Source organism: Amblyomma maculatum, chromosome 4 (assembly GCF_055883805.1).
Source record: "Amblyomma maculatum isolate TAMU_Amacu chromosome 4, ASM5588380v1, whole genome shotgun sequence".
Lineage (NCBI taxonomy): Eukaryota > Metazoa > Arthropoda > Arachnida > Ixodida > Ixodidae > Amblyomma > Amblyomma maculatum.
In genome coordinates this window covers 33,024,741-33,049,430 of record NC_139347.1, presented here as the reverse complement: position 1 = coordinate 33,049,430, position 24,690 = coordinate 33,024,741, and the positions used below count along the sequence as shown (strand labels likewise).

The 24,690-nt window shown below is 44.5% G+C and overlaps 1 protein-coding gene across 1 annotated transcript; it reads left to right on the top strand.

Moving 5' to 3' along the window:
* The first annotated feature begins 660 nt into the window (after positions 1-660).
* Positions 661-23,754, top strand: Rab32 (RAS oncogene family member Rab32). Its single transcript, XM_084601023.1, has 6 exons — positions 661-809; positions 13,104-13,232; positions 16,509-16,587; positions 17,477-17,658; positions 19,218-19,361; positions 22,683-23,754. Exons 2-6 carry the CDS (start codon positions 13,110-13,112, stop codon positions 22,791-22,793), a joined length of 639 nt encoding a protein of 212 aa, XP_084457149.1. The 5' UTR covers positions 661-809; positions 13,104-13,109; the 3' UTR covers positions 22,794-23,754.
* Positions 23,755-24,690: the final 936 nt, after the last annotated feature.

Below are 24,690 nucleotides of genomic sequence, written 5' to 3'. Positions count from 1 at the left end.
GGTCAATTTAAGCTCTTCGAATTCTGCAATATCTGCAGCTTTCCTTGAAGAAACGCTGTTCCTTATTGTGTGAGAGCTTTTGTTCTCTTGTCGAAGTAAGCAGTTGAACTACGTCAGCGCCTCATTTTGAGGATGCATACTCTGGTATTCGTAAAAAAAAATTGTGTAGAACGCTTAAGGTATGGATATGACAGTCAATGCACCAGAAAATCATTCCTCTTGCCGCGATAACTCATATACTGTTTTTGGCACAGCCATGCGCAGCGGTACCCCGCAACCTTGCCAACTCATGTGACGTCACATGTCGGACAAAGAAGCACCAGTTTCCATCAGACACAAAGTTTTCAGTTATCGATGCACACGTGCGATGCTTGCTTTCCTTCAGTATCAGGCTTGTTGCCAACACTATAGTTGTAGCCACGCAAAATATTCCACCTTATGGATATGACGCAGAACAAACTTTGAGGTATGCTTTGAGGTATGTGTCCGGTGATAGCTCACCAATACGCTGCTTTCACTAAAGGAAAACAATGCCACCGATATTGATATAAAGAAAGGAGAGAAAGAGCACCAAAGAATGGCAGAATCCGAGAAGATAACGGCCGTGGGCGTCTGCACTCGCCGCTACATGGCTTCCTCAGCGCGCCTCGCCAGGATAGCTTTTCAGCAGCATTTTTCACGGCAGTTAGTACGCCCGTCCTTCGCCAGGCGTCAGCGCCGATGATTGCCGCTTATCTCGGGTCGCCGGAGCGATAGCCGGCCATGCCGTCCGCTCTTTCGGGACTGCAGGAGGATCGTCGGAAGTTGCCGTAAGTCTGTTTCTTTCTGTCCGTCCCTGTCGCGCCCCCAGGTCAACTGCTCATCGCAAGCGTCGCGGTCCTCTCGAGTGGCATTAAGACATGCACTAGCGAGATGGGTGTGGAATTGTCTGAACGCTTGTTTTGCCCCGACCGGGATGTTTCCGTGACATCCGTACCGCTTTTCGCCTTGGCGCGCTTGAGTAATGCGACACTTGTTTTCATTTTATGACGTGCGACGGTTATAGCGTCAATATGGGTGTGCGTTTGCCACCACAATTGCAGAGCGAGTCATTGTGAGCTGCAGAGTTGCGATGAGAGACGCTGTACGAAGCGCGAGAGGTATACGTACTTAGCGCTTTAATTAGGCCTTACATTAAGCCCTTCAGCAAGTTTTCGTCTCATCACTGCGCAACTAGTACTGAATAACTACTTCTCAACCAGCGACAGTCCTAGAGAGAACTATTGCACCGTAGAATATAATACGTGAATCGGCGCTTTTGAATTAAATAGCCGCACCTGACGCAATGTTAGCGTTAAAGCCATGAACACAGCGTATCGCACTTGCTTTTGGCAACACCACTACTCTGAGTAGCCCATTTTTTCATGTATGTTTTTTTTTCTAAGTGTGTATATCGTATGCTAAGTGGGCAGTAGCTATTACACCCCCAAGGTAGTCAGCGGTGAGATTTTAACGTCCATGTTCTGCGAAGAATTTTGACATAAAAGCTTTCCTTTAGTCTTAACTCGTTACAGATCACAGTAGTATTTTTACGAGATAACTGAATATGACTCATCGTGTCTATAGACACGCGATTCCGAAACTCGTACAGTCCGCACCTTCGTCAGTTATGGATCGAGGTATACGATAGGACGATAATAAAATCGAGTGAAAATTCAATATTGATCGTTAAGTTAATGTTTGGTCATTAACACAAGTATACCCACTTGGTAGCCACGTTCATTCTGCAAATGCACTCCTGCTGAAGTTTGGATGGTCGTTTCGCGCCATTTAACTTTTGAAGATTTGTAACGGGCTGAAGCCGTTTACAAAAGCTCGTTCATTTTATTGGGATGATAGAAGTATAAAGAGTGCGCTACTGTCACCCATGAAGTAAAGCACGCCCACACCTACATAACTATATTTGGCTGTTCACAGTAAACTAGTTTAATTAGTAAGCGCAGTAAAGTCTTACAACGAGATCTATCGCTATTAACACATAGAACTTAAGATACGGAACTTAGCTCATATTGCCGGCTTCGTGCGTGATAGAGAAATATCTACATAAGCATGTTGCGCTAAAGTACCAGAAACGTGCTTGCCATGGTAATTTACCAACTCTGTGTTTTTGCACGTAGGGTTGGTAAATGTGTGTAGAGTTTGTAAGTTTGGAAACTGTCAGAGGTCATTGCCCTTAAACATCCGTAAATGCATAGCGTTTCAGTACTCGTGAACCTTTGTACAAAGGAATGCGGCACTTTAACAATGCACGCAGGAGCGATGTCAGCAGCGGTGACGTCTAACAGTTGGCTTATTTCCTGCAGACGATAAGAATTTCTACATACTCCATGACAATTCCACTCGTTCCTGCAGGAATATTAAATTGGAAGTGGGAGCTAGGTACAGTATTGTTTTCTGCATTCGGTCGATTAAGCTTGGAGCGCTGCTTGTAGTTGTACAGGCTTCCCCGGTGCTTGAACTTGTCTTGTTTTGAAAGCATGTGTCTTTGAAAAAAAAAAAAAAAAATCGAGTTCATAACAGAGTCATTACACTGCTTAGAAAATGGCGGCTCCGCTCTGTCTAGCCCTTAACACTGTTGGCGGGATTGTATGTCGCAATTGACCAGTGACAAACCTGGCCAGTTACTTTTTCCACGCAGTGCTAGCTGCTCGGAAGCGGTTGACTTCACCGGCACTGATATTTTTAAAGCAGCACTCTGATAAAGTGACTCGAGCGGTGGTGACATAGACCGATACGGAGCGGATAAGGATGGATGTAGAATGAGGGGTGCATGTAGCTGACTGGAGGGGGGAGGGGGGGGGGGGGGTGAAACGCGCAATCTTGAAAGTGACAGACTTGTGACCATATCTACGCGTTGACGTCGCTGCGAAGTAATCTGTGAAACCTATAGCGGCATACGTAAGCGATGTCTCGTTGCTCTGGCGTTCGCGTTTACAAAGGAGATTCGCCGACCAGCGCAATATCCAAAGCGAGGTGCATGCATTGCTACCGCCATAATCACTACCCTATACTCCGTTTCACAAGCTGTGTGCAATACAAAAAGTAAGGCCGGCCTGAGACAATCAGGATGACGCACAGTACACTGTTTTGCACAGGGTCGTCCACTAAGGCAAGCAGGCAAGGCCATCTCTCTGTTCTAAGCGCCTTTCCTTGCGTCACGGCGGCGCAGGTACGGAGGGAGCTGGAGGTGGTGCTTCACGTGAGCTGCCATCTTGGTTCGGTTAGAAGTCGGGTCGGAATCAGTGGTGGTTTGAACCAACTGGCTATAGCACTGGCGTGTTCCCCTATGAGCGCACGTCCATTACTGTACCTATACCACATTCTCACATCGTGGTCGGCAAGGGCGGGAATAGGTAAAAACGTCCCCGGAAGAAAAGGCCACCGAGGAAGCGGCCCACATAAAAAGTCTGCAAGCCAAAAGTTTACCATGTTTCGGAAGTCTGCAAAGTTTCTCAGCTCTTAAACTCTCAGTAAGACAGGTGTAATCCACTGGGTAATATTACTCATTAAGAAACGTACGCAGCTGGCCGAACCAGTAGTTTTCGAGAGTCACTGGAAGACCCTCACAGACGGAGATGGGCGTCTATCGCTTGGAGTGTATAGAATTCTTGCCACACTCCCGATGGTGATAGAGGTAATGCACTAGGAACTGCAGGCCCAGCCCTAGCGGATCGTTCACCGTGACCACCTGAAGCGCTGTTCGCAGAGTTCGGCCCACCGAAGGCGGTGGTCAGCTCTCCATTTATCTCGAAAACAAAAAGGCGAAAACTAGGGCACCATAGACGGAGCCGCTCGCTGTTGGAGTACAAGCCGCGCAGCACGACAGTGCAGCGCAGGTTATGTTATGAAACTTCACAGTGCAAAACACTACGACCAGTGACGTCGTTGAAGCATGGAATGCTACAGAAGGGTGTTTGCCATGTGCCAATAATTTTCCGCTACTATCACTTTTATCGTGAAGTATAATGTATTGCCGTTTAGCCACTTCACATCCGACGGGCGAAAGCGCTGCACCAAATATTGCAGCACGTCACGGGGAAACGCAGTCTGCGCCTTATAGCACGTGGAACTACGGCAGAAACAAAATACAAACTAGGTTTAATCTGAAACCATAGAAGATGCAAAGCAAAATCAATAAAAGCCGGTGATGTTAAAAGCAGTTCATCATTGATAAGCCGGGCACCGGGCCAGGTGAAGCTTGACATTACAGTACGTTTGATTGCACGCGTTTGGGGATACATTTTCCTACTTCGCAAATGGGGACTTTTTTCCCGGGGCCATTTTTATCGCCAGTAAAAAGGAGAGAAATCGTTTTAGAGGTGGTTTATTGTTCGTTCAATTTATGCTACGAGCAATCACCACGCTCTGTCTATATACTCGACAGTATCTGACGTAAACTGCGTACAGTGAAACAAAGTATAGGTACTTCTACCGAAACCAATATTTCATAGTACTCTTGACATTGAAGAACAATGTCGCGTTTCTGATAAGGCTGGACAGGCTGGGGCGAAGGAGACTCTGTAAAAATAAATCTGCTTTAATTTATAGTCCACGCAAACGCGAGTTTTAATCACAGCTTGCACGAAATCAACGGAGCGGAAAGAAATAGACAAAATTTAGCCGAGACACTTAAGGCTGCTCACGTTTGAGAATGGGAAATATTACGTCACTTGGCATTACGTACTTTAAGTGCTTACTCATGCTGCTTTGCATAGTGAGTGACTCATGACCCAGTGTAATAATGTTTGCATAAACTCTAGACCTTAGGTTACGTCTTAGTAAAATGCCGAGTCATGATACTTTACATAATGACCTAGCGAGACAACGAATCATAATTATGCGTATATTTGTATAGGCTCTACGCCTTGCAGTACGGCTCGGACACGATGGTCCAGTAGTTAGGGCGCTCGACTGCTCTATACTCAGCGGCCGAGGCGGCAGCTTTTCGATGGAGGAGAAAAGCAAGGCGCGCTTGTGCTATGCGATGCCAGTGCACGTTATAAAGAACTTCGGGTGGCCGAAGTTTCCCGAGCCCTCCACTACGACGTCTCTCATAACCTGAGTCACTTTGGGACGTTAAACCCTATAAATCAAACCAGTTAAGACAACTGCTCCCAAGGAAGCGGGATCGAATCCCGGCCTCGGCGGACGCTTTTCGACGGAGGTGAAAAGCAAGGCGCCGGTGTGCTGTGCGATGTCAGTACACGTTAAAGAACCCCAGGTGGTCGAAATTTCCGAACTCCTCCACTACGGCGTCTCTCATAGCCTGAGTCGCTTTGGGACGTTAAACACCACAAACCAAACCAAACCAAGTTAAGGACAACCCCATTCTATGCCACATGGCAAGTCTTGAAATAAAAAAAATTACAGTACTTTAATTTGTAAAATACTCAGTCCTGCTGCGTTGCATAATGACTTATTACTATACATGTTCGGTTACATACGTTGTGCTATTGTACACCGGCGTGGTAACGTCATCCGAATTCAGTGTCATGGACGCCACCGTCACTGCCTGCTTTTGTGCTTATTTTCCCACAACAATATTTTCAATATACAATATTTTCCCATTAAAAAAGTACCAATCCGCAAATGAACCGAACGAAAATTTAAAAATTATTATAAGAACAAGGTTGGTCAGCTTGACAGGCGACAAGTACAGCCTCCGAATTTTAATAACATTGCGCCAGCATCGACAATTCGCTAACTCGGCGCGAGCCGGCAAAATCGGCAGGAATAAGAATGTGCGCAGTGGATACCAGTCCTGACGTTGTATGCACGTAGAAATAATTGGTCGTTCACCGCGCTTTTTATAAACGCGATAATTCTTGTCGATTTCGCCGGTTCACCCCCTGATAAGCTGCGAATAATCAACGTTCGCGCGATTTAATTAAAAACTGAGAAGCGACACGCCAATATCCAAAGGTAAATGAGCGGAGCTACTACAGGTAGGGGATTCTGAAATAAAACAGATAACACAACTTAATAAGTAAGGGTCAAAGACTATCTGGAAGTGGCATCACTTAAGGAAAAACAAAACTCTAAGCAATCCTCGGTGAAACAAAGCTGACCGCAGCAATCTTAAAACAAAGCATTTAAAACATCTAAAGCCAAAATGAGCTTCAAACGTCATTAACGACAAGTCGCCGGGTAAGAAACGAACGAAATAAAAATGGCACCAAGGGATAAGGTGGCTTCCGAAGGTCGTATGCTGTACACGCAATCATGTGGCCGCTTTAACTTATGGTTTTTATTTGTCTGTTGTTGTTTTTTTTCCCACCGTGCGGTTTCTACTACGGGCTGGTCGCGTGTTGTAACTTGGTATATACAACTGCATGCACACAGAATGAAAATAAATAAAATTAACGCAACTAGCAAAATCATTAATCTTCTCTGGGAGGCGGGAAAGAAGAAACGAAAAGTACTAGACTGCTTAGAGCAATTTTGCACTTGATGAATCTGGATGCTTTCTTATATGTTTTAAAGAACTGTAATGATTCCTTCACACGTTAAGGTTGCTGGGTGGTGCTTTGCAATGTTTCTCATTGTTGTTCCGTAGCCTTGGAGCTGAGCGGCCAGCCAGATCTGAACTTGCTCGCTGTGTGAGGGCACGGACTTTCGCCCAGCTTTTGTGTAGTGCTGCTGGCTTTTTATTTTGCTGTCTTAGGTTTTTGAAAACATGTTACTAATTCTTACTAAAAATGGCGGTGAGATTTTTGAAACGATAGCGAAGAAATGATCCGACCACGATTGAAAACAAGAATGGAAAATAATTGCGCGAGGCTTCTCGGATTCCTGGTCAATGGTACTCTAAGTCTCCCCCTCCCCCCGTTTTGCTTCCCTGTCTGCTTGTGAAAAAGTTGTTTAGGCACACACTGGACGAATACCGCCGTCCTAGTATAACTCCGATGTCAGAAATCGCGGCACAGTATAGACCTTTGCATCAGGCGAGGAGGTTGTCGAAACGCCTCCTTTCTGGACTGTTGCAAACCGGTTCTGTTGCCGCCTCCACCATGTTGACGTCAGGCGCACACAACAGTCCAGCGAACAATATGGTGACGCCCAGGAGGCCCTCATTGCAAAGGTGTATAAGGTTCCGAGTCTAGTCGCACGCAACTATGAGGCTATACAGAAATTTTTTGGCTATTTTGAGACTACCTGCCGGGCTTCCGCGCTACATGGTCTAAGCTGCAGCATGTGAGCAGTTTGATGCATTATTTGCTGCGAAGTTGCAAGGGGCTTGGGCGCAAATGAACGTCCTATTCTGCAAAACAGTTTGAAAACTTGACTGTATAGATTTACTGCAGCGGTGGCCTATAGTGATTCGAGCATTCATCTCGCATACGGGGCGGATTCGATCTCTGGTGTCGCCGGGCAGCCGCCGGTGATACACAATGGGCACAAGCATTCCGTCGGCCTGGCCTCTCGGCGTAACTGGGGCGAATTGTGCTTCGGAAATCTGCCCTTGGCCCCACCTTGAACCAAATAAAGCCATCTGTAATGGCACTTTTTGGTCTTAGCTGCCCTTTGGCCGTGAATATTCAACACCATTAACAGTTGATTTAGCATTGGAGAAACGCAGATAGTTTATACGAGTGTTTTATGCATTGCGTCCTGCTCCGTGCGCGCTCACAATTTTCAGGCATAACGGTGAAACGGTATCGCTTAAAAATGCGCCTGCAACCATGGTTTCGTTACATTCGTGGAGAGAACATGCAACGCTTCCATAGTCTTTATCAGTTTCTTTTTTTATTAAGGCCGTAAATAATTATTGCTGCTCATCGCTTTTTGGTTAAAGAGTGTTACAGGCTCAAGCTACAGAATACTCCATATCTAAAGTAACTAAGCAGGTTACCTGAGGCTCATGCAAAAATGTTTTCTTACTACAAGAAGGGTAACATATGCAGTGAATGAAATTTTGCAGCTATAGGAAGGTGAGAAACTCGAAAGAATGCAGGTCTTGCTTCAGTAATGCCAAGCAAAGCTGAGGCTTTTACACTGGGCAGAGAAACGAGACTGGAACAGAGCGTTTTCTCCTCCACAAACCCCCCAAATATCTCAGTAACTATTACAATACCAACAATTACGTACCAAGTGTGGGGTCATAATAAAGGTTTAAATATTGATGAAGCAATCTTTATGTAATTCTTGACCAACGTTGCTAATATTTTGATAATTCTTTTCCGATAAAGCTTCTTCACAGGGGTGTTAATCCCGTCCTCTGCTGTTGAGTATCAGTCAGATATGTGTGTTGCAGGCATATCGTAATATAGTTCCAAGTTAACTTAAGCAGATATCGGTACAAGCAAAACAAGGTCTTAGAGTACAGAGTGATTGTTCCCTTTGCACCCTGTCCTGCTTTTCTTGGTCTGAAAAGCACTCCTTCTCTGGTCTCAAGAATATCCAACAAGCCGACCTATCTGCTCTGTGTAGCTACTTCATATCTGCTAAATAGGACAGTAGTGCTCTCTGCTGTGATGGTGCCGTCCGCTACTGCCCTTCATCTTGGCTGAAAGCTCCTGCAAACATGACTTCGGAGGGTAGCGTTCTGTTTATTCGCGGGACTCATTCTGGCGATGACCTGCACCTGTTCAAGGTCTGTTCCTGTAGGCGTTGTACCACCACGAATACAAGGAAAAGTATGCTTTCTCAGAAATTTGACTCGAAGAAAAACATGAAGATGCCTTAAAAGTAAGAGAGAAGTCTTTTCAGCCCAATGCAACTTGTACTTCCATGCAAGTTCTTGAGCGAACGTCTAAATAGCGATCCAGTGCCCCCATTTTCCGAAGCCTGCCAGATAAAGTTCACGTACCCACCCGGCCGTCTAGCGCGTGCACAGGCACACGTTCGAAAGAGATTGCGCGAAGAATGCCTGCAGTACAAGCAAGCCAGGCACAAGGCTGTTGTTCATGTTAGCTGCTTGCGGTCAACTATATCTTTGCTGTCTAATGATATCACCGCGGCGGCAATCGCGAGCTCGGTTTCTTTTCTCTGTTCTCGCTTCTTTTTACTTATTATTTCTTATCAATAACAACATCCATATTGTTGTAGCTGAAAGGCCCCTCAGTTGTTTTGAAGTGGGAAACGGGCGCGTTCTTGGCACGGTACCGACTGACCCGGCTTTTGATTTGCTTTTTAGAAGATACCTTGTACTTTCTTCTATTTTTGTGTGTTGAACCAACGAAGACTTCGAGGTGTGCCGCCTGCTGGAGGACACCGAACTAATCTCTACCAACCGGATTTCGAGATCGAACCCTGACCAAAGCGGCCGCATTTCTGTTTAGAAGCGTAGATACGGTGTTGTATGCTCCATCTCTGTGCGATGTCAGCTTCCGATAAATAACCGCAGGTGGTCAGAATTAATTCGTAACCTTCCACTACGACGTATCTTATAGTCCGAGCGCAGAGTTTTAAATCCAATATAAGATTGCTCATACAACATCTGTCGGCATGTATTTCGTGATGCGGTCATAGCTCGCATCACGCAATCAAAATTCTCTGGTGATTTTATCTCCATTGTGGTCAATTACACACGGAAGCTGGTACTTTAACATACTTCTCATCTGTATCTGTATGCCGAGTATTGCGCAATTTTTTAAAATTTCCTATTCTCGTAAGCTGTATGAATTGGTTTTTGGTTATGCACTGTTTACAAGTATGAGTACTGTAACTTCCCAAACTTTGTTGCGCAATCCCTGTATTTTTTTTTTTTTTTTTTTTTTTCAGTGATTTACTGTTTTCTATTATGTCGGTCCAACCCATAGAAGTTGGGAGGTTTGTGAAACCTCAATTGCGGCATTTTTTGAGAGCGCAGCTCTACTCATCGCACTGCATCTCCTAAGGTCATTCACTTGCGCGTTTGATATTGAGCCGCCGGAGTGGGCCTATCGCGAGCGCTCCTGCCTGCCCAACGCCACTGCCCGCTTTTTTGTGTTTGTCTCCTCGTCCGTAACACTACCTGAGGCCATCGAGCGATTGTCCACGTGTCTTGGGTTAACAGCTGATTTGCCAGCGTTGGTTGCTCAGTCTCGCCAACTGCCAACTTGGACAGAACTTTTGAGTTTGTGAATCGAATCCTCCGAGATCCCTGGATTCCGATTCAGACACGCTATACTTCTATAGGTCATGTAAGCGACGCACGGCTTGGTTTAAAAGGAGGCTTTTTATGTATGACAGCGACAGTCTCAAAGCGACTCAGGCTATGAGAGACGCCTAAAAAGCCTTGAAAACCGAATATGCAGCGCACTTAATTCGCATTTGACCTACCGCACTGGACACGACATATTTAACCAGCGCTTGTGAGATAAAGAAGGATAAAGATAAAACTAAAAAAAAGGACATTTATGTTAAGTTGTTTAGTTTAGCGCTGCCGATTATGTCATTCAGTTAGCAAACGATACGGCAATGCTGTCACAGAAGCTGCAGTGCATGGCTTCAATAAGAAATTCTGCCTTCCTTTGTCTCTCTGCCGTTGTAGGCTTCATTCGTGACGTCAGAAAGGATGGCCAGCAGAAAGCAAGCCGGGAAAAAAAAAATGAAGGGACAAATGATCGAGTAAGGAACATAATTGTAAAATCTGACTTCTAGAAGCCTTTTTGAGAAAGAAAAAGTGCACGCTTGTTCTACCATCCGGGCATCAGATTTGAAGTTATGAAATAAAAAGAAAAAGAGTACAGTTCGATGTTCACTACCTCAAATAAATGCACTGCACGTTACTGGAATGCCGTTGAATTTGAAATTCCGCAGCAGCGCTTTCTTCGTGAACAACGCGTGGGGCAGTAACCCAGGTGACTGCCTTCAGACAATAGCGGACTGCCGAGCTGTCCCAATGCGACCCAGAGGGCAAGATACGGGAGTTAAAGCTACACGGGCACGCAGTGCAATGCCCACCGCTCGCCTGTGTAGGCTGGTATTTTATGTCAGATGAAATTTCCTCTACCTCCTAGCCGATCATTGAAATGACCACCAGTGCCATTTTTTTTTCTTCTAAAGTCCTTAACTACTTTTATTTAGACGCGTTTCTTTCTAGCAGGGAATTTCCTGAATGCCGAAGCATACTCTTGGGCAAACTTTTGCAAGGCGGTATCGTGACCGGTAATATTAATGCTGTCAAGGCGTGTTCACAAAGAAACGGGAACAAAAAACAAAAACAAAAATCTACCTATGTATACAAATGCATGGTTCGTCATCCACAGCTGTTTTTTCTCTGGCCATTCACGATAGGTAATGAATGACCTTACGAGTGAAAAAGTTTGTAAATTCAGTGGTGGTGGTGGTGGTGACAAACGTTTATTGAATCAAAAAGGGGTAGAGGTATGCATCGGCCGGATCTATGAAAATCCAGCCCTTACAGATACTGGGTGGGGTCCCTAGTACGGGACCCCAGTGACGTCGGCCGCTGCCCGGGCGCGCTCGACCAAGGCCTTTTGGGCCTGCAGGTCATAGCAGCCGAGCAGGGTCGCCTCCCAGTCCTCCCGAGTGGGGTTGGGGTGAGGAGGAACAGCCGGGTTGGATGGGCAAGCCCACACCATGTGGTAGATGTCCGAAGACTTCTCCGCACAGTGCGGACAACTGTCCGTGAAGGAGGGATTAAAATGTTTTAGTGCTGCCGGGTACAGCAGAGTGTAGGTATAAAGACGAAGTAGAAGCCGCTCCTCCGTCTTAGATAGACCTTTACTCGGGCGAGGGTAAAGGCTATGACAAGATTGATAATAAAGAACAATGTCTTTAAAAGAATACGCGGGTTCGAATTCGAGATCCTGATCTAGGGGATCGAGATGGGAAGCCCGGAAAGAGAGCGCGCGGGCGGCGGCGTCGGCTGCCTCATTCCCCTCGAGACCCATATGAGCAGGAGCCCATACTATATTCCGGTAAGCGGGGTCCCCGGTGTAGGTGCAATTTTGAAGTAGCCGGTAGGCTAGGTATGGCGCCCAGCCTTGCTCGACGTTCCGACAGGCCCCTCGCGAGTCGGAGATAATTGTTTTAGAATCAGTGTGGGTAGCTGCCAGCGCAATGGCGACCTCCTCCGCGTGGGTTATGTCACGGGCGCGAAATGTAAGCCCGTTAACAGTTTGTCTGGTGGACCACTGCGGCCGTGTACCATCCCCCATGGTGGGGGCCGGAGGCGTCCACGTAGTAAATGCCAGGTTTCGACCCATAATGGCGGCCCAGGGCTTCCGCCCGCGCCAGGCGCCGGCCATTGTGGTCTTCACGTGTCATGTTTTTAGGAAGAGGGCGTACGTGGAGGGCGCATCTCCACTCGAAAGGGAGGCGTACACGATCTTCCATAAGGGTGGTATGTTTGATGTGTAGCCGGGCAAGGAGGCGGCGACCCGACAGTGTCTTAGAAAGACGTGTGTATTGGTTGGTTAAGTGAGCCTCTCGGATCTCCCGGAACGTATTCACCATGCCCAGGCCCAGCAGACGCTGGTTGGAGGTGTTCACGGGGAGATCGAGGGCTCTCTCAAAAATTTTGCGCAAGGAGCTGCAGTAAACATTTGACAAAGATTCATAACATCAGTGCGGCGCAAAATGTTCTCAGGACGAAGGCTGCTCTTTTTTTTTTTTTTTTTTTCTGCCGCTGCATTTGCAACCTGAGCACGTTTTGCGCCATTCTGATGTTCCCAGGGGCAGTCTTAACTGCATGCAACCATGCATGCAGTTAAGACACCTACAGAAATCCTTGTAACACAACAAAAAGAAAAAAAAACGGGGGAAGGGGAAGGAAACATGCGATTTGAGTACGAATTCGTTGTAAGAGCTCGGCGAAAAAGAGGGGTGGGGGATTAAGAATAGGGCTTCAGAACAATTGGGCAGTGTAACACACTAATCGGAGTATATAATACCACAAGTTTAAAGACTCGCCTATGCAATTATGCCAACGGTAATCAGGGCAACGCGTTACCGCATTGGCCATATACTGCTGTCCGGTTCAGCTATAAGTCATCTCGGTCGAGGTGCGATTTATTTCTATATTATCTTATTGTGGCTTGTAAATGGTGAAAATTTAGTTTCAGCTGCCATCTTATGGACAATATATTTTTTTTTTTGTTGTTGTTCTCTCGCAGGGCACGATGAAGGAGCAGCAGCGCGAGCACCTCTACAAGATCCTCGTCATCGGCGAGCTGGGCACGGGCAAGACGAGCATCATCAAGCGCTACGTGCACCAGTTCTTCTCGCATCACTACAGGGCGACCGTATCCAACACAAGTGGCTCGCATAGGCAGCCCGTCGCGTGGAGATGGTCATGTTGCGGTTTTCGAGACGCTGTACGGTGCGTTCTCTTTTATTGCTTACAAGCAATAAAAGAGAACGCACAGTACAGCGCGCGCAAACCGCAAGCAAATGGAGCGCGTTCTTATTCATATTTCCGCTGCAAGCCTACCCCGTCGCTTTTACAGAAGAAAGCTCACGAGCAGGGGCTTTACTGCGTGGGTACGACTGATTCCTATATCTAGGAGCACGCAAAGCGCGCACCTTGTATTAATATTTCAGAGCTGTCTGCGGCCATTCCAAGAACCTAATTAAATGTTTTCGGGCGCAACCTGCGACGCACATGAGAGTGAAAAAAAAGAATATAGGCCGGACTGGACCAAAACGCGAGACAAATTTGAAAATCACGAGTTTTTATTTATTTGCAAGTATGGAGAAAAAGTTTTTATTTATACATCACTACAGAACATTCACAGGATTTGGCTCCGTGAGCATCTACACAATCCTGGGTGTAGACAAGACTGAGTGCTGGCAGAAATGGGCACTGTTTCGTTCCGTGACCCTCTACAAACCATAAGCAGTTCATTAACAAAGGTCAAGCTTCACCGTTGGTTGACTTTGCGACTATATTCAATTTCTTGCCTTCTTCACGAGCTCTTTATATACTGATGTCTAATAGAAGTGGGACCTAGTTGATTCAAAGCACATAGATATGAACTCTATATATTGTGCTCGCAGGTCGGACTACGCAGAGCTTTCTTTGTTGTCAAGATTTGTTAGTTATAGATAGTTTATTTCATGTTTGTTTTTTTCGAACTTGCGGAGGTGGAAGAAAAAGCTATTGAATAGCAGCTGGGAAGTCGTTTTACTTTCTGAAAGTAGTGCACTGGTTAAGTTAAAAAAAAAAAAAACGCTTGTAGTTCGTGCCCTTCACATTGCTTCGCTTTCTTTTTTGCTTTGTAGCGAGCCTTTTTAGGAAGCACTACCATGCATGTCACCAGCGCTGCCATAGAAGTTATCCAGAGATTTTATCATGCCTTCTTCTCACAAACCGCGAGCAAAATGCTTATTTTCTGTTCATTTCGGACATCTTAGAAAAAGACAAACAAACAAAGTGGGCCAAAGCTTTAAATCAAGAAGTAAAGCCACACTCCTTCAGGACCTGCAGAACAACGCGATGCCGCGTTTTTTCATTGGCGCAGGTTATTATAAAAATCCTTTCTTTTCCTGCAAGAACACGAAACTTCTCAGGTCTCAGGTGTTAAGGTGAATAGCTAACTCTGGTAAGCAAATATTTAATCCAAGACACTTGCTGGCTTGAGCAGCGCAGTACAAAGAAAAGGTATATAGCGCGCAGAAATTCGTATTTTTGAAACGGCTCTTTCGTTCCGAGAGCCTTGCATCGATTTTTTTTTTCAATTCCGTTAGCACAATTGAGGCACAATGCTTGTTCATTTCAGCTGCATATCCATTTTATTTGACACCACGTTTAAAGATTGGGCATCGCTAAGTTGCAAATTGTCGCCTTTTCCCCGTGAACGCCTCAGCCCGCACCAGTCGGTCTCGCCTGCATAGTTTTTTTTTCTTTTTCCCCAAGTTTTGCTGCCGCCAATAGAATACCACGCTGGTCAGCCTCACTGTTCTCTTTTACTATTTTAGTTACTTACTTGGTTCTGTCCAGGAATATGTAAGGCAACAAAACCATTCTTTCCGTAAACAGTGGTTAGATTGTTTTCGGTAAATATTTTTCGTGCAGAACGAAGTTTTAGCAAGTCTCAACCTGTTGTTAGCACACTGAACATTCTGTTTCCTTTCACGATGCTGTAGACGCAAGCGCTCGATGAACTGCAATGGCACAAGCGAGCGGAATAAAATTACCCCAGCCATGTCGTGTGGCTCGGGGCAAAATGAAGCCCAAAATTCGCCACATAAATTAGAGATACAGGTATCGGCATTCACTCCAGTTCAGCGCGTGCATCCCGTCATAACCAGCATCGTACTTTTCCCCCGTTTGCTAAGACCATTTTCTTGAATGCCAAGTGCGGAGATATTTGAAGTTTGCCTATTTTAGCGAGAAAAAAAAATACAACGAACAAAACAACGTTCAACTCCCCCTAGTCCCTTGGCAATTTGTTGTAAAGTTGGCTCCCATGTGGTATCTTAGTTCAATGCGCAAATGGTCTTCTAAGCCTGCCGCATTGTGGTCTTAATTTCGGTTAGCCCCAGCAGGAACCTGCGGTTTCTGATGTCCCAATACCTACCCGTTGATAATGTCTTCGAGCCTTTTTTTTTTTTTTTATTTTAAAAGTCTGGCTTGTTCCCAGGCATTTAGGACGACTCATGACTGTAGTCGCCGATTACTGCCGCCTATCAAGCCACTAAACATGCGTAAGAACGTTTCATGGATAACACCTATGATGCAATCTGAGTCATGCGAAAACATCGTTTTCCACTGTGAATGCAGGTTTTTCTTTTTTTTCCCCCTTGCTGGGCTGATATTAGTATTGAAAAAAGTTTTATTGAACAACGCAACACGAGCTTTCATACATTACCATATAAATCTCACACATGGTCATGCTTTGTCATACATTTTGTCCATTTTTATGACTATGCATGACATTTGTACGGCATTGTATAATAAGGCCTGTATCAGGTATCATATGTCTGTAGCATACGTTTCCAATATGCCTGCAGCGTACGTTTTCAATAGGGATATTTTTATTGACAGTATTTCCTATACCGTAATAGTAGCATGCAGTGGTGCCAAATAACAGGTCGAAGTCGGCTCAAGCAGCCCCCGGCGTTATTTTTTCATCTATCCGACAGGTATCGGCTGCTCCAGCCATAATACCCCCTATGAGCACTCGCTGGAACTAAGTGGCTGCAGGCCCGTTCTTGATGAGACGTTTAAAGTTTGATAAAGGTTAGCCAACAGCGCTTGAACTACTCTGACGACTTGTGACAGTTCATTTTCTGGCGACATGCAGCGATAGCCTGCTGGGTGGAACTCGGTTGATTGCGGCAAAATGCATGTTACGATTAAAGCCAATATTCACGCTATATGCAAATGGTGTGTTAGCTTCCTTGGCGCTTGTGCATATGAACGAACAAATTAAAGGTCCCGTGCTAACGTTACAAGTAAGCTACTGATGGTTCCCTTATTGCGCACATAACGCGTGAATGTGCGTACCCAGACGGAACCACGGCTGGTTGTCTGAATCCGTCACAGTTGCCCAAAACCTTGACTTCACCGCCACCAGATCGGCGTCGACTTCGCACTGAAGGTTGTGGAATGGGATGACAATACCCTTATTCGGCTTCAGCTATGGGATATCGCAGGTAAGCTCTATTCTCACGTCGTGTTTCGCCATACGTCTAGGCAAAGGACTCGCGTCTAGCCCATGTCCATTAGATCGCGTTAAGAAAAAAAAGTGGACGATTTAGGATGTTAGGCTTAGTGCGAATTCACTCTAGTTTCGCTTGATAGATGATGCTTTTGGAGGGCGAAGGCTTCAGTGTTTCAATATGTGGCTACATTGGTTGGTTCACAGGAAGGGAAAGGCGCAGTATCTGTCACACTTGCTCTGTGGACACCTGAACCGCGCCGTAAGGGAAGGGAGGAAGGTGGGAGTGAAAGTGGAAAGAGAGAAAGGGGAGCCGTAGTGGAGGGCTACGGAGTAATTTCGACCACCTGGGGATCTTTAACGTGCGCTGACATCGCACAGCACACGGACGCCACTTCGTTTCGCCTCCATCGAAACGTAGCCGCCGAGGTCGGGTTCGAACCCGGGAACTCCGGCACAGTAGACGGGCGTCTTACCACTGCACCACCCCGGCGGGGCTGGCTACAAACGGAGGACGCTATTACTAAAATGACGTCCTCATGGCTACAGATGGAGGACGTCATTTTAGTAATAGCGAGATTTAGAATAGGGGAACCCTGTCGGTTAGGGAAATAGTGTAATAAAGGAATAGCGGGGACGCGAGTGCGCATGCTCACCGTTTTTGCTGTGAAACGTCGGTCACGAAAAGCGCAATACTGTGTCATCATCGCACCAGAACAATATATATAGCACACCTAGAGAAGCGAATCCTGGGCGATTGAACTTAGAGCTGAGAATACCACCTATTTGACCCCTGTGGAGCCTGTTCAGAGATGACATTATCATTCAGACTCGGTGACCCCGGCGACAGTTCATAGTGTCTCTCTCCGCGCGTTATTCTGCAGGTCAGGAGCGTTTCGGCAACATGACGCGCGTCTACTATAAGGAGGCCGTGGGTGCGTTCATTGTGTTCGACGTGACACGGTCTCAAACCTTCGAGGCGGTGCGCAAGTGGAAGATGGACCTGGACAGCAAGGTGCAGCTGCCCGAAGGCACCCCCATACCCTGTGTCCTGCTCGCCAACAAGGTACGTGTGCAGAACGGGCCTCCCGTGTTCTCATACACTCTGCCCTAAAACGAAACATAGTGCGGCAACGCACTGGACACTCCCATAGGCAAGATAAGGTGACATAAATAGGAAAATGAACACAGATGACGCGGCTTTAATGTCAGGATTTCACGACACCGAATTTTCTCGCCCAGCCGAATGAACGGCCATAGTAAATCCTCTGCGTACGACGGTCACTTATCCCAAGCCTTGATCTCTCTCTCTCTCTCCAATGCTTGAAGGTCAAAATATAGCCAAAAAATTTAATATTCGCTCATGGGTCCACCTTTAAAGCTTGCTTTCCGGCTTAAGCAGTGTACGTGCAGCAAAGCCAACTCAAACATGCACAGAGGGCAAAAAAATAAAATAAAGACAAAGAAACAAACGCAGTCTAGGACGTACCATCGCGAAAACTATTACAAATGAGGTTAATTTTGTCTTTCTTGGACAAAGAATTCGCCACTGAAGCTCCCAATTAGGGTTTACGTTGACGACCTAAGAGTAAACCTTTCAAAATTACCTTGCACCTGACGTCAGTGCGCAATGATGCTGATCCTACGCATATATTTCATCGTGCAGGTTAGAACAGGTATTGATATGCGGATTAAAAAGTACGTGCATTTTCATACTACTCCTGGTGCGCTGGCACGGTGGCTGTTATGACGTCGGTGCAAGTTACATATCCTTTGGAATTGAAAAAAAAAAAAAAAAAAAAAAAAAAGCAATATCGTTTCCGATGCTACGGACTACTAATTTGGCCAGGAATGAGCAAGAAAGCAGAAAGCTCCGGAATCTTCATGTAATTCGAGCGCAAAATTCTCAAATATCAGTCTTACAAAATGCTTTGTTAACATAAATGAAGAGGATATTTTACGAAAACGATAGTGAAGCAGGACTGTACTCGGTCACCTGTTCAACTTATAAGGGGCGTATCACCTTTAACCGTGAAATAATTTTTAAATACAGAAGATATGCATAATTATTCGATGCAGTGCTGTGAAGTATGCGAATTCCATCGCTGTAGTGACAGCAGCTTTATTCAGGGTGAGAGAAAAATATTTAATAATGTCCGCGAATATTTGGTGTCCGAGGAATATGCGGAATGTGCGCCTGCATTAAAAATTGTGCTCTTGTTATGTGTGACCTACGCACTGGCAACTGTACCAGCGTAACCCTTTGCGTTGGTGCGCCTGAGCTGGCGCTGGTGGATTTTTTAAATGTTGAACACGATATTAACTTTTTCATTATTTTTTTTTTTTTTGCACTTCTAGATACCGATTAAGATAGTTGCCCGATTAATACTAGTCATGCATACATCTCTTAGTGGTTTAACTGATAAAAAATATGAAGCAAGACATTTTAAATCTTTATTTAAGTTTCGCGAGGCAACCTGCACATTTCATCATTTCTATGTTTCTAAGTCTAATAGTAGTAACTTGATTTAGTTACTATGATCTCTTTCGCTCCTTTATTACTGTTCTTTTTTTGCCTGGACTAACAGTCTGTATCAACATTTTACATTTCGAATTCCACTCCAGTGTGACATGTCGAAAGAAGGCATAGTGAACAACGCAGCAGAGATGAACGAGTTCTGCAAAGAAAACAATTTCGCCGGTTGGTTTCTGACATCGGCCAAGGAGAACCTCAACATCGAGGAGGCAGCCCGGTTCTTGATAACACAGGTGAGATAATTCCTAGGGGGCAATCCAATGCGATGCCACTGAACAGACTGCAGTTAAAACTCGATTTAACGGAGGGGAGCCACGCACAACTTCGTTAAATCGGGAACTTCGTTAAATTGAGTGAAGCAATTTTCGGTCACCGAATTCAAAAAGTTCGATTATATGGTGTAGCGGCTGCCAGAAAGCCACCGTGGCATCATTTTGGGAAAGCGTAAATGAAATAGCGGCCTGCGGCAAGAAGAGACGCCACTAATGCGTATGAAAAGAAACAACAAAAATTTTACCTCAACAAGAACAGCCTAAGCGGACTTTAGGCTACAAATTTATGTCCCCGCAGTAAAGTGGATGATCTTTGGTTGCGTGCGCTTTTTTAAGTAACAACTTCACGGATCTCTCTTAGATGCGGGGCTAAAGGGCCATTTTTTGAACAATTTTGAAATTTTCAGGGACGGCATAATTTCCTCTTATTAGAATATATTCTAAGTTTCATCTCCTTGGCGCAAATACAAAAAAGTCGTAGCTGTCATAATGAGTAATTAAGTGTCAGGTTAAGTTAAGAAAATTATTTCAAAAATCGTAATGTACTAACCGTTTGTGCTTAAATTCACGGTAGTCATTGTGCAGGATAAGGCAAATTGCAGGTTCTTTGACATTTTTGTAAAATTGTGAGCCCTTTAAACACGAACTTCCTTCCTTTCTGTTCTCGCTGCATGTCACATATTTGGTATTCTTTTCTAATGGAATAATTAGGAATCCAAAACGTATGTTATTTTGTTCGCAAGAAAATTTTAGTTCAGAAACCACCTCGAAAGCAACCTTTGGCAGAAGAGTTCAGAAATTAGTTTTTTTAACGGTTGTGCTCTTGCAAAAAGCGCAAACTAAGAAAAATGAGTTCAAAGATTTCAGAACACGGTATTCGAGTTTAGGGCCTAAATTATATCAAAGTAGCCTGGTGCATACGATGGGCTGTCCTTTTCAACATGACACTGGTCTGTGGCGATTGCTTCAAGTTGCCTTTTTTTTTTTTTTTTTTTTTTTGCCGGCTTTACAGCTGTCCAGCGCCCTTGTCTGAGCTCGTGAAATTATTTGCTTGGTTTGTTGGTGGGCGTGCATCTTTGTCTAGGATCCTTATTCTACCTCCTGCTTGTCGACCACTTTGGCTAGCGAGGTTACCAGTGGTGCGAGAGCAGTGTTCGAAGGTTACGTGCCCCGTGTTAGAAAAAAAAAAAAAAAAAAAAAAACTTTTATTTCGGTTTTTCGGCCAATCCGCTGTTGCCACGGCCAAAAGTTTACTTTTCTTTCAATTTTTCCTTTTAGCTGTCTTCCGTATACCTCGATAGGAGGCCCTTTTTGGCCAGGGATCGCGAAAAATAAGCATTATAACTTGTGGATACATAACGCGTTCAGGTTCTTGCCCGCGATGCGGCTGCGTATTGAATCAGCGCTCATAGGCGCTTTCAGTAGTGAGTGCACCCCACCTCGTAAAAAAAAAAAAAAAAAAAAAAAATCCACTGCACAGATGACAACTAAACTTGGTGAGAAGTTTCAATACAAGCTTAATCCAAAACATAAGATCAAAAAACACGTTTTTTTTTCTTGTTAAAATTATTTTAGCCCCGCACCTCCCCCTTAAGTTAAAATGTAAGCCCGTATTTCGTCCCCTTGTGTGTTCCAGCAAACTCATGCAGCAGACAGAAGGTATTCCCTACTTCAGTCATCCGGAATAAAAATCTCGCTTTGAAGTTTGAAGTTCGGTAAAAGCGGGACGAAGGTGTTCCGCGATGTTACCGCTGACTCGCATTCAATAAACGTTTGGGAATTCTCGCCTCACTCTCTAACAGACCAAAAATGAACCTTTTCACCTTAATTTTCGAAAAAGATTCGTTAAATCGGGACAGATCAATAAATTGGTTTTATTTCGAGATAGTCAAAACGTTGGACCCTATGTGCGTCTCAGGGGGAATCGGGATATATTCGTTATATCGGGAGTTTTTAGTTTTGAGTGAATTTTTAAATGGAAACTCGCTTTTGGTGCCTTGTGAAGCAGCGGGCTTTTATATATATTTTTCGAAAGTGGCTCAGCGATTCAGCCTGTGACTTTTTTTTTTTTTTCTTGAAAATACAATAAAGATGTGTCCAACACTGTTTGGACCCGTAGCCATAGGCTAGTTATGGGTCCAAGAAATGAAATACAATGATGCAGACACTTCGTCACATGCATAATACAAACTAGGAACAACGGGGAGTAGGAAGTATACATCAATACGAATTCTAAAAAGCAAGCAGAACAAGAAACAATCGCTTCATTAAAAAAAAAAAGAGAGAGAAAAACATCGTGCATGCTAAATTACAGTAATATATATCAGATGCCAACGGTGCACAGTATTAGTATCACATATAATGCATGCGCTGAAAAAATGTTTTAGCTGTAGATGCGAAAGTTCGAGCGTATTTTATTTCTTGTAGACACTTTAACAAGCACTATAGTAACTATAGTAGTATAGGCATTTACTTAAAGGCCAAATTGCAGCCTAACCCCAAACCAGTACACCTTCACACAGCTCCCCAACGTGGCTTGATGTATAGCAATTGGACTATTCCTCCTACAGCCAAAACAGCTACTGTGCACAACGACAAATGCCGTCCTTGCCAAAACACGCTGCCCTTATATACCCCATTTTTGGGACTCTCTGCTGGCGTTAGTAACATTTCTCCTATTTTGAAGTTATCTTTAGTTATTTGCATGGTAATGTTGGGGTTTACAAAATAAATTACAAAGGATGAGCTGCTAATATCTTTCTACAAGAACCTAATAAATTCACTGTTTCAGTTTTATAGTGCTGGATGTATCAGATCTCAGGAAAGGGCATTATTGACTGCCCCTTAACTTTCAGTTGAGAATGTCTCCTTGTGACCATTTGGAACCAATAGGCGTTTTTATTGGGTTTCTGGGTTCCTGTCGGAAGCTGCAGTTGTTTCCAAGTAATTCAGTCGCGATTGATGAAACCAGCCAAACCTCAGGAACCAAACGGAGCTTCCAATGGATTTCCAAACTTCAAATTAGGCAATTCAATTGGGAGTGATGAAATAATTTGAAACCACAGGAGCCGCTGGTTAATCGCAAGAAAGTGACAGGACAAAACGAAATACCCGATTAAAATTAGAAAAAAAACAAATTGACTACTTAGTTGAGATTCCTGAACGCAATTACCTTCGGGTGAATTGGTTCCCACTGGAAGATGCCTAGCTGGATGCATTATTTTTTTTGCGACTGAGGCGTCCGTGGTCTTCAGACAAGATGCTAATTTTTTCTCGTTGCAGATACTCCACCATGAAAAGGCACTGAGCTTGGGTGACTCTGGGCAGGGATCAGTTCCACTCTCAGGAAGCACTCCAATGGCACAGTCGGTCCCACGAAGAATGTGCTGCTAACACATAGAGACTATGGTTGACATTTTTTATTGTCATCGCACTTCTATTCTATGTTTGCAAAGTTTGCACTATCCTGATTTGGCACCGATACATTTGGGCCAAAGTGGAACACCATGCATTCTCGAAATTTTCATGCTGCTCACTTCAACCTTTGAAGATGGAACTTGGTCTTTTGGTCCACCACTTGTGTATACTCAAGACCCACACAATGCTCATTAGGAAGAGATTGCTTTATATTTACTCTTACTGGCAGATGTGAACCTATATGATGTTTTATATGACCATCACGCATTATTTCCTTGGGCCATCCAAGCAGTCGTAAGAGAAAGTTGGCAGGCTTCCCAGTATTCATATCAGCGCCCACGAAACAACACTGCCGACAGTTTATGCAAAACCCGAAGAATACAGATTCGATGCAGCAGCCCCTTACTTGCAAACTGTTATAGCTAAGTTTCATTTCTCTTTCTCCACTTTTAGCTCGGGAGGCAGATGTCATAGGTCGCAATAAGAAAGGAAAGAATTTTTTTTCCAGAAAGTGTATTTTGAAGTTGAATGCAAAAAAAAGTCGACTGCCTTGAAACTACAGCCTCATGTGGAGATTGTCCAGTCCTGAATTCGCAGCCAAGAAGCCTTAATAAAAGGATGAATGAACAAACAGTGATCTAGAATGTTTTAATGTTATCTGAAAATACTGCAAATATTCACAGCTGCGACTGGCATAAAATGAAATGCTACAGGTAACACGTGTATTCTACAGTATAAATCAAGTGCAAATGCTTTCTCGTTATCGAGAATTAAATTCAGTATCGATCATTGCGCAAGCACACCTTTTGGCTATTAATGCGAGGATGGAATTAAACTACTTCGCTTATCCGCAACTTTCTCCAAAAACAGTAGGAAGTGCACACTGTTGTATATATTTATGATCAATAAAAGGCCATGTGAGATGCACTGCCAGAAATAGGCGTCACGAGTCTGTGAATATGCGTGCGTTGAAGACTCGCATTACATGCGACGACTGAACATTCATCTTGTGTTTAGCATGACTGCCCACTAGAAAATGCATGCACATGAAACACCTAGATAGCTGCACTCCCAATGTGTTAAATTTTCTTCAATGCAATCAGATTCTTCAAGCACCAAGATTCCAGTAGCTTACTTGGCGTAAAAATAGCTTGTTTAGTACAGAGCAGTACAGAAATATTTCTTCATTCCCATACACACTTGTTCTGTACATTTTCTGCACTGAATGCCTGCCTTACAAAATGAGCTCTAAGCAAAATTTGCTTATTGAACAGAGCAATTTTTTCCCGTGGTATGTATACTACAGCATGCAACAGAGGACACACCATGGATTGCGAAATTAAGATTACCCAGACCCACACACAAACTGCAGCACTACATACTATTATGAATATTTGAAATGCTAACCTCTACAACACTGCTCTGAGACCACATATACAATTTAAGTTTAGCTTGCTTGGCCCAGTTCAAACACTTAGCCCCTGCATTCATTTGTACTTAATTCCAAAAATAGGCTTTCAGTTACAGTCGAGGCATCCCAATACGAATCGCTCGGAAGATACCTATTTTGCCTTAGAGCACTGCATCTCGTGGCATTTGGAGCAACAATAGTCTGATGCAGAACAGTAGAGCAAATATAGTGCTGCAATGTCCCTAAATAATTTCATTCTGTGTATTGAGGCCTTCTGTTCTTTGCAAATAACTGTAGATTTCGTGTTATCAGCAAATCGAAGAAATGCAGCCTACGAACTTGTTCACCTCGAGGTTACCATCACTTGTAGTACAGAGGAATGTGCAGTAGGGGTGTGCAAATATTAAAAACTTCGAATGCCTTGGAAACAATATTTGGTCTCGCATTAGCAACACACTCATT

What these genes read in the sequence shown, in the direction of transcription:
- Rab32 (XM_084601023.1), top strand. Translation starts at nt 13,110, where the DNA reads ATGAAGGAGCAGCAGCGCGAGCACCTCTACAAGATCCTCGTCATCGGC. An exon ending in TCAGCTATGGGATATCGCAG is followed by an intron (nt 16,588 to 17,476) that starts GTAAGCTCTATT and finishes GTTATTCTGCAG; the next exon opens with GTCAGGAGCGTTTCGGCAAC. An exon ending in GTGTCCTGCTCGCCAACAAG is followed by an intron (nt 17,659 to 19,217) that starts GTACGTGTGCAG and finishes ATTCCACTCCAG; the next exon opens with TGTGACATGTCGAAAGAAGG.